The following is a 9,670-nucleotide window of genomic DNA, read 5'->3' on the forward strand; positions in this document are numbered from 1 at the left end:
GCACTGCTCTGTTTCAAGGTTCAGAAAAGTCCAAAACTTTCTTCAAACAGCCATTTTAGTTCCCGCAATGGGACTGCAGCAGAAGCAGGGGTGCCATTTCAGATTTTGGGGCATGTGGGGGGTGTGACCTGTGCATGCAGTGTTGGGGGTGGGATGAGAGAGAGAGCATGGAGGAGGGGCAGACTGACCACAGAGGCTTCAGCAGTGTTACAGAGCATGCTCAGTACATGCCATCCACCAAATGAGGGGGGGACACCATCTATTCTCTCCCCTCCCCCTCCCCACACACAAACATCATCTTTATCCAGGGGCTATTGAAGCACTGGAAAACTCTACTTTTTTGGCAGACAACTTAGCAGTTAGTGGACAGGAGTGCTGTATCTAGCTCCTACATAAAAGAAAGAAAATTAAATAAATATCAGACCCATTCGGCTCTAACACTAACATATTCTGACATCTTGTGGCAAGTCACTTAAGGGACACTGATTAGCTGTAAAATTCTAATGTGTATTCTTACTGTGTCACTAACTCTGTGGTGAGAGACCGACCCTGTCAGAAGTCCTGTGCTCTCTCTCAGCTCTGGAAGGGGAGTGGGGTCTAGTGGGTTACAGCAAAGGTGTAGATACATTTCAGCTCTATAGAAGAACATTAGAAAGGCCACACTGGGTCAGCCCAAAAGTCCTTCTAGCCCAGTATCCTCTCCTCCCACAGTGACCAATGCCAGGTGCCCCAGAGGGAATGAGCAGAAAAGGCAATCATCATGACTCATCCCATCGCCCATTCCCAGCTTCTGGCAAACCAAGGCTAGGGACACCATCCCTGGCTACTGGCTATTGGTGGACCTGTCCTCCTTGAATTGAATTTGTTCTTGTTGGAACCCTTTACAGTTTGGGCCTTTTCACCGTCCCCTGGCAAAGAGTTCCACAAGTTGACCATGAAGAAATAATTCGTTTTATTTGTTTTAAATCTGCTGTCTATAAATGTAATTGGGTCATCTTCTTGTGTTATGTTAGTAGAGGAATAAATAACGTTTCCTTATTCTATTTTTTCATATCATTCATGATTTTCTAGACCTCTCATATATCCCCCTACCCTTTAGTCAAAATCTTTTCCAAGCTGAAAAGTCTCAATTTTGTTAATCTCTCCTCATACAGAAGCTGTTCTTTATTCCTAATCATTTAAATTAATTTTTTTAAATTAATGGAGATTGCCTATCTCCTAGAACTGGAAGGGACCTTGAAAGGTCATTGAAAAGTTTTCCGTTAAAAGCATTTGTGGAAAAGAGCGTCTAGATTTTTGCGAAAAAGCGTCCGTGCCAATCTAGACGCGCTTTTGCGCAAAAAAGCCCCGTCGCCATTTTAGCGATCGGGGCTTTTTTGCACAAAACAAATCTCAGCTGTCTACACTGGCCCTCTTGCGCAAAAGCTTTGTGCAAAAGGACTTTTGCCCAAACGGGAGCAGCATAGTATTTCCACAAGAAGCATTGATTTCAGACAGTAGGAAGTCAATGTTCTTGCAGAAATTCAAGCGGCCAGTCTAGACAGCTGGTAAGTTTTTCCGCAAAAGCAGCTGCTTTTGCGGAAAAACTTGCCAGTCTAGACACAGCCTAGGTATGTGGGTTACACAGTCATCCAGTTTTGTGAGATCCCTTTGTAACTCTTTGCCCTCAGCTTTGGTTGCTTTGCTGATTCACCCCTTTTTCAAGAATATTTATAAGTTTAGCACAGCGATCCCAATACAAATCCTAGCAGCACAGCACTCATTCCTGATCTCTCCCTCACCCCCACTGTCTTTTAAGTGGAGAACACAGCAATGTTTTCATGATGATCTCAGGATCCTTCAATTACTTGAATGCCCAGCCTTTTGTTATTCTTAATCACCCTCTCTCCTTTTTATAACAAACTCCCTGCCCCAAAGGCAAAGTTGCAAACAGCTCAAATTCTGCTGCTTTTAAGTACTGCCTCTGAAATCAAGGCATGAGCTTTAAGTAGACCTCAAGTATAAAATCCAGGGGTTCAAATTTAACTTGGGAGGGATGTTTTTGCCCTCCTCCCCCAAGTCTTCATAAATGTTGCCCTTAAGCAGAAGTTAAAGTTAAGTCCATTAGAAGGTGCTGCCCTGGATAGGGTTGGGCTGGAGCACGTGTTCAGATGTTTCCTGGCTTGGGGCCAGAGTTGTAGGATATGTAGGCATGTGTACAATGCAGGTCTGTAAATATCCACTGAAACAGTTTTGCATCAGAAAGGGCAGTTTCCTCAAAATCAAAGCCTTTCAACAGGGCTCTTTGATGTTTCTGAATTGAAATGTTGTTGAATGTCTATTCCCCGAAAAATCAGAAATGTGGACTTTTTATGCCGATTCAGGATGAAAATAAAATATGAATGGTCAGAATTTCTCCCAGGAGAGAAATGGCCTGTTCCCATCAGCCTTTGAGGCACACAGAACATTAGCGCCATTGTAGCAGCACACACTAGGTGGCGCTGTTCCATGACGTATTACACCATGTTTCCTTTGCAGTGGGGTGGTGCACACGGCATTTGCAGACAGGTTGTGTAGGGGTTGGTTTGCTGATTCAGATGCTTTGGGGAGAGCTGGGAAAAGAGATTTGGGCTCTGCTAAGGTCAGTTCCGGGAACCGGACACTGGTGCTGGGCTGAGGTTCCTGGCAGAGGGGTTTGCCCACACGCCGGGTGTGACACTCTGGGCCAGGCTTGCAGCACAGAGCGTAACTAGCTAATGACACGGAGACAGAACCTGGGAGCCCAGGTGGGATGATGCGTCTGGTGCCTCCTGCCAGAGCAACCTCCCACCCAGTGAGTGCAGGGGGAGGCGATAACTCACTGGCTGCCGGGTTAGCAGAGGGGCAGGGAACTCCAGAGGACACTTGCCCAGCAGAAGGGCTTGGGATTCCCCCTCTGAAAGAGCCACTTTCCAGCCCAGCAATTCTGGGTAAAACCTGGGGGAGGTGCAGGGAACGAGAGCACCTCATTGGACGAGTCCATCATCCTGTTGTGTGTGTTTCTTCTACATCTGCCGTCACGGTGATGACACTCAGCTCTGACTGGGGGTTGCCCAGCCAGGACTTTTCTTCTCCAAATAAAGCCCCGTGAACAGAGAAACGCCTCAGAATCATTCTGTGTGGGGGAGGGGAGAACCCCTGGTACCACCTCTGATGGAGTCACAACCTAGGCAATAAAACCATAAGACACCACAGCCTGTGCACGGCCCCACTCCAGGCCCATGAAGAGGCTGGGATCAACTGCTCGCAGGGCCCCCTAGAGGCAGGACAAGAAGCACTGGGAAGTTTAGTTGAAGTGTTGGGAAAAATATTCTAATAATGGTCATTCGTCCCTGGAACAGGTCCTAAGGAAGGCTGAGCCGTTCCCGTCAGCAGCGGTTATTAAAACAGCTTAGCAAACCCTTGTCAGGGCTAAGCCAGGTTTCCCTGGTCCTGCCTGAGTGCAGGGGGTTGGAGTTAAGAACATCTAGAGATCCCTTCCAGGGAGACCCACCTGCCTGCGCTGGGCTGTCTGAGCTGAGATGGCTGGAACATGAGGGGTTGAAGGGATCCGTGGGACAAACTCTGAACAAAGACGAGTTGTCAGAAACTTTTAATTTCAGATTTTGAAAACTGATGAATTTCAGTGTTTGGCTTTGCAGGGGCTTGATATTGAATTGTCCATCCACCCCCCTCCTGTGATGCTAAGTGACTGGGCACGGCTGAGCTGGTGCGCGCACACACGCACGCGCACACACACACACGTGTGTGCACCTTACCTGTGATGCTGAGGTGCTGGGCAGGGCTGAGCTGGGATCTGATCACTCGGTTCTTGCTGTCCTGGATCTCGTACCCACAGGCGTAGCTCCCGGAGCTACTCCCAGACACCATGTGGTCATAGTCGTAGGCGAGATTCCCCTGAAAACTCCTCTGGGATGAAACCTCCTCCCCATCCTTGTAGAAGATGATGCGAGTGGCCCGAACCCAGGAGCTCATGGAGCACTGGAGCCGCACAGAGTCCCCCGGCTGGGCTGACGTCTGGTTCAGGTGGAGGATGGGAGCGGGGAGAGCGCCTAGGAAGGGAATGGGCCAGAGCTGTTATTGGGGGGTTGCTGGTGCCTGGTGCTGTCAGTGGGGCAGGAGGTAAATGGTTGGGGGCTGGGCCATGTCTCAGACAGAGGCTCTGATCCCAGCCCAGCTGGTCAGATGGGGGGACGGGCTCTCTCAGGGCCCAAGGGCTTCATTCCCTGGGATCACTGGGGCTGCAGAAGAGCCCAAGGGCTGGGCGGGCTGGGCTCCCATTGCCTGGTGCTGGGCAGTGTCCTACAACAAGGGGCCCTGGTGTGGGCACCCACTGACCCAGCTGGAACAGTGAGTGCAGGCAATGGCTGTTGGGGGCTGTCTAAGGCCTGGACAACACCTCAACCTGCCTGCACAGCCCACGGGTTACTGCCCCACAGAGCTTGGTAGCCGACAGCCAAGGGGCTGTGTCCTGTCCCTAATCCCTATAGCGTCTGCTCCCTGTCCTTGGGCCCCTCTTCCCAAATGCTGGGGCACTCAGGGCAATTGCAGATCAATGTAATGAGTGCTAACACGTGCGCATGCACACACACACACACACACACACACAACTTACCAGTGACGCTGAGGCTCTGGACAGGACTTAGCTGGGACCCAATAACCCGGTTGTCGCTGTCCTTGATCTCGTACCCACAGGAGTAATCCCCAGAGCTGCCCCCGGACACCACGTGGTGAGAGTCGTAGGTGAGTTTCCCCAACAAGCCCCTCTGGGACGACACCTCTTCCCCATCCTCACAGAAGACGACGCGAGTAGCTGGAGCTTGGGAGATCACGGAGCACTGGAGCCGCACGGAGTCCCCGGGCCGGGCTGACGTCTGGCTGAGGTGCAGGGTGGGGGCAGGGAGAGACCCTGGGGAGGAGAATGGGACACGGCCGACAATGGGACAGGCCTTTTGGGTGGAGGTTCTGATTCCAGCTCTCCTAAGAGACTGGCCCCCCGCTGCTGGGGGCTGTCTAGGGCCTGGCTTGTGTCCAACACCCCGTTGGATACTGAGGGGCAGTCGCTACCCCAGCGAGCTCGTCAGGTGAAAGCCAAGAGCTGGGTCCAGAGCCTGTCCCATCTGACATCTACTCTAGGCACCTCCCTGTGTTTATGCCCCCACCTCCAGCTAGCCCAGAGACACCGGGGTTATTCCAGGCCCAGGCTAAGGGAAAAACCAGGCATCGGAGCTGGAGGTTGTTCCTTCCATCCAAGGCCAATGCAGACGTGCAATCCAGGCAGAAAGACGTGCTGCCGGCTGCTTGCGCTCGGCTAATCGGCTGGGCGAGATTTGAAACCCTCCTGGGTGGCCGCCCAAGTGCTCAGCCTACCCGCAACGCGAGCCGGGACGTCAGCGTGTCCCACTCAGATCCCATGCTGCGGGCACCACACTCAGCAAGCCGTGGCCCAAGGGGGAGGGGTGGAGTACGGGGTCACCTTGGAGGGGAGGGGTAAAGGCCCTGGACAGACAGACAGACGGACTCACCGGGAGCTGAGCAGATCTCCTGGCTGCTGGGGCTCAGCGCTGGGGACAGAAGGGGGACGTGGGGTCAATGCCAGGCCAGAATCTCACTGTGATGAGATGCCCTAATGAGCACGGCCCGGCAGCCGCTATGTTCATCCCCGGACCTGTCAGACAAGCTCAGCCCCTCACTTCCCCAGCAAAGCAGCAGGGAACGGGTTAGGGACAGAGAGAGGGAAGGGCCCAGACCTGATATGGTCACCCCAGGAACATCCAAGCCCAGCCCGGCCTGACCCCATGGGCCTGGGTGGGAAAGCAGGGACCTGGGGAAGGATTCAGACCCCAGGGGACAGTAACTGGCCACGAGCTCCCAGGGCACCGCGGGGCAGACGGGCTGATGGGCCCCTGGGCTGTGTAACGAGGGGGCAGGGAGCAGGTGGGGGCGGGGGGGATTTCCCAGGCCTGAGGCCTTGGGGAGCCCGATCCTGGATCCTGCGCCCGGCTCTGGCCCCGTTTCTAAGGCTGCTAGCAGAGTGCAGGGGGGGCAGGGCAGGGCCAGAAAACGCTGCGGGGGGGGGGGGAAGAGGCCTCCCAGGCGGGGCCGGGGCAACTCTGTGGGGGCGGGTCAGGCAGCCGGGCTGTCTCGGTGTCTAAGCTCCTTCCCGGGAGAAGCCCCAGGTGCTGACGGGCCCTTCAGTGCGGCAGGGACAGGCCGAGCCAGAGCCAGGGCCGGACGCTGAGTCTGGCCCAAGGCCAGCGAGGAAGGAGGCAGCAGGTTCTCCCCGTGCGGGGGATTCACCCGGCGCCGGCTCCCCGGGGCAGTGGGGGAGTCACCGCCCGGCCGGGGCCTTTCCGGGGATGCTTGAGTCTCACACCAGTGACTGGGCTGGGGGCAGGGAGCTGGGGGAAGGTCTCTGCTCTGGGCTGTCGGGTCAGACTGGACGGGCCAATGGTCCCTCCTGGCCTGAAACTCAGTGAAGCCGGGACAGTCACCCCAGCCTGGGCCGACTGCTGGTCCCAGCCCGGCACTAAGTCCTGTCCCTGAGCTGGGTTGGGACAGTCCCACTCCTCCAACCTCGCAGCCCCCTCTGCTGCTCTGCCAACTCCCTGGGCTGCTCTCTGTTCTGTGCCCTCCCAGGCCCTCATGAGTTAGCGCCGGGGTCCCAGATACTCACCGGGCAGCAAGAGGACCAGAGGCAGGAGCATCGGGGTGATGGTGGGGGAACGTGAAGAATGAAAATGGCCCGGTGGTTTCAGCTCCAGATAGGGTCGGGGGCGTGGGAATAATCTGCTCTCACCTGCACCATCTGCCCCTCAGGGCAGTAAGGTCCTTTCCCTGCTCGGAGCCTCAGACGCTGTTACTGCTCTGAGTTCTCATGGCCAAGTCAGGAGAGATGCTGCAACCCCAGCCCCTTCCCCCATTCTGTTCCATCCTGTCTTTGTATCACCGCTCCCCGTTTCCTGCCCCAAGACACACACGGCCACCATGTCTTTATTTAGCTCCGGAAGGCTGAGAAGCAAACACACCTCACATACATCGACAGACAACCTCTCCTGGTTTAGTCACGGGGCTCAGCCAAACCCACCTGTGAGAAACAGGCCTGGCCTGGCTGGAGGGTTTCTCATTAATCACATCCATGGAGCTCTAAGCACTTTGTGCAGGAGGGAAACTGGTTGGGGAAACTGAGGTACAGGAAGGTGGGGACAGGACTGGCTTCAGGTGGTCTGACAGGGCACCGGCAGTAACGGAAGCCAAGTCTTAGTCTACACTCACAGCTAGGGTTTCCGGATGGTTGAAACAAAAATACCGAACAGCCCCCCTCCCCGCCCCCCCGGGAGCAGTTGAGCACTAAGACCCAGGGGAAGCATTGCTTCCCCTATGTGTTTTTGTGCCTGGGGAATGTGACGGACCGGGCCGTGTCTGGGCACAACTGAGGGCGTCCGCTCAGGGCGAATTGCTCAAATCCGGGGCTCCTTACAGCCCCCAGACTGGTGACCTCGCCAAACAGGGCACAAACCAGTCCCACAGAGCGCTTCAGCAGCCTGCCTGAAGCCTCCCGAGCAAAACCCCTCCGACACCCCAGCAATATCCGTGCCCCAGATGGCCCCGGACCTCATACACAGGTGGGGGGTCCTAGCACCCAATCCCACCTACCCCGAACAAGTTCTGTCCGGTTCCAAGAAACCAGCCACAGATCCCTGGTCAATTTACCCTCTGGACCTTACCCACAAATCACGCTGGGCCAATCCTTTAGCATCTAACAACTAAAGGTTTATTATCACAAGAAAGAAAAGCATGAGAGTAAGGTTGTTAAAGTACAGTACGTTACATGCACCGAATCTCCCAGTCCTCGATGCAGGCTCTAGCAGAGATGTACAGCTGCTGGTTTAAAAGTTCTTGTTGCACATCCTAGCATCAGGATGGGTTCACAGGTCTTCCAGGCTCTTTGATCCCTGCAATGCTGCCTCTGGGATGAAGTGCTGAGCTGAGAACAAAATGGCATCGACCGCATGGCCTCTTTATACCTCCTTCCTGGCCTCTTCTAGTATGTAGCAGGTCACCTGGACAGAGGCCAATCTCTGTGTTCCCTGCTGGCTGCTCTCAGGTGACAGCCCCCATTCTTTAGGTATGTCCATAGCCCATTGAGAGCCATTGTTCCACAGGGCCTCGGTAATTAGCATGTCCACAGGCTCGGCCCTGCCCAATGCTTAACCACATGCGGGGAAATCTTCAGTGTCCATACAAGTACATGCTAATAATTGCACACACAGACATTACACAAACACCAGAACAGCATACATAGGATTATCAGATAATAAGCTTCTATTCAATACCTCCCATGGCCCCCTCCTATACCATTTTTGGGGCCAACACCCCCACCTATGGGTGCATCAGGGATCTGGCTGCTCCCCTCAAGATCCAGCCACGTGACAGGGAACCAGGTAAGCATGGGGGCTGGGGTCGGGGGGCTGAGGGTGTTGGGGGAGGCCGGGTGCTGACTGTGTCATAGGGTTGCCAGGTGCCCAGCATTTTCACCTCCTGGCCCGGGAAAAATTCAGAGAATACCGGACATCTCAGTAGCCAAAAATACCGGCGTGTCTGGGTGAATACCGGGTGCCTGGCAACCCTACAGAGCTGTGGCAGTGCTTTACCACAAGGGCATGGTCGCAGCACCAGTGCTCAGAGCGATTTCTCCCAGCGCTTTGGGAAAACCACCACCACAAAGGGCTTAGCTCCCACACTGGGAGCCTGTCTACACTGGCAGGCCGCTGTGCTACTGTGCTCTGTGGGGTGATTTTTCACCCCGCCCCCCAAAGGACAACGTTCCAGTGCAGTCACTTGCCAGTACTGACAGACCCCAAGACTCCTGATTTCCAGGACAGTGCTGTGTCCTCCAGGACATGCTGCCTCTCAGCACGGGGTGCGGCAGCACGACCAAGGTATTTAGGAACCTACAAAGCAGCCAGGCACATGGTGGGAATCATTAGAGCTCCTAGGAGGGCACCTGACTCCTGTTGGCAGCCAATGAGAGTTAGGCACGTCTCTCCTTGGACACTCTGTCAGTCACACGAGGTGCCCGTCTGCATCTCTGGGCTCCTGAATCTGGCTCCAGGTGCTGAAGAACCCAGAGCAGTTGGGAAAGAGCAGCTCCGGCTCTATCCAGAGGGTGCCAGGCAGACCCCAAATCCCTCTGCCCTGGTGTGTAAGCCGGGCCCTGCCCAAGCACTGGGCAGTCCCTGACAGGCCAGCAACTGTGTCTCCTCAGGAGTTCTCGGACGTCTCCTCAGGGCCACACGCTGCTGACTCGAGTCGGCGCCATCCAGTTCCCAAGTGCTAGGAGAGCTGGGTCCATCCTCCTCTGCTGCTCCCTCCTGGGGGCGCTTGGGGCAGCCAGTTCTCACCTGTGCATCCCCCCAGGCAATGGGCTCTGAGCTCCAGGGCTGACAATGCTATATCAGAGCTGAGCCCACAGCCCAGGGCACCAGGGACTTGGGACGATTCACCCAAAGCTCCCTGTCATGTTCTCACAGGTTGTGCCCACACTTTGCCCATACGGTCCCTGGGCAGAGCCCCCTCTAGGGTGTCAGCCTCTTCTCGGGGAGTCCACTCTCTTCTGGGGGTCCGCCCCTCCGCCTTTAGGATGTTGCCT

The 9,670-nt window shown here is 55.2% G+C and overlaps 1 protein-coding gene across 1 annotated transcript; it reads right to left on the minus strand.

Annotated features, from left to right (window-relative positions):
• Positions 1-3,184: 3,184 nt before the first annotated feature.
• Positions 3,185-6,725, minus strand: LOC142823744 (uncharacterized). The gene is made up of 5 exons (XM_075915062.1): positions 6,695-6,725; positions 4,634-4,927; positions 3,777-4,070; positions 3,512-3,582; positions 3,185-3,274 (listed from the first exon to the last, which is right to left on the minus strand). The coding sequence occupies exons 1-5, from the start codon at positions 6,723-6,725 to the stop codon at positions 3,185-3,187; spliced, it is 780 nt and encodes a 259-aa protein (XP_075771177.1).
• Positions 6,726-9,670: the final 2,945 nt, after the last annotated feature.

This window comes from Pelodiscus sinensis, unplaced genomic scaffold, assembly GCF_049634645.1.
Source record: "Pelodiscus sinensis isolate JC-2024 unplaced genomic scaffold, ASM4963464v1 ctg34, whole genome shotgun sequence".
NCBI lineage: Eukaryota > Metazoa > Chordata > Testudines > Trionychidae > Pelodiscus > Pelodiscus sinensis.

Bases quoted from the DNA above. Each gene is read 5' to 3' on its own strand.
- LOC142823744 (XM_075915062.1), bottom strand. From the start codon at position 6,725: ATGCTCCTGCCTCTGGTCCTCTTGCTGCCCG. The intron at 3,583-3,776 runs GTAAGGTGCACA...GTCTTTGTTCAG, and splicing joins CCAGCACCTCAGCATCACAG to AGTTTGTCCCACGGATCCCT. The intron at 3,275-3,511 runs GTGGGTCTCCCT...TCCTGCCTCTAG, and splicing joins AGACAGCCCAGCGCAGGCAG to GGGGCCCTGCGAGCAGTTGA.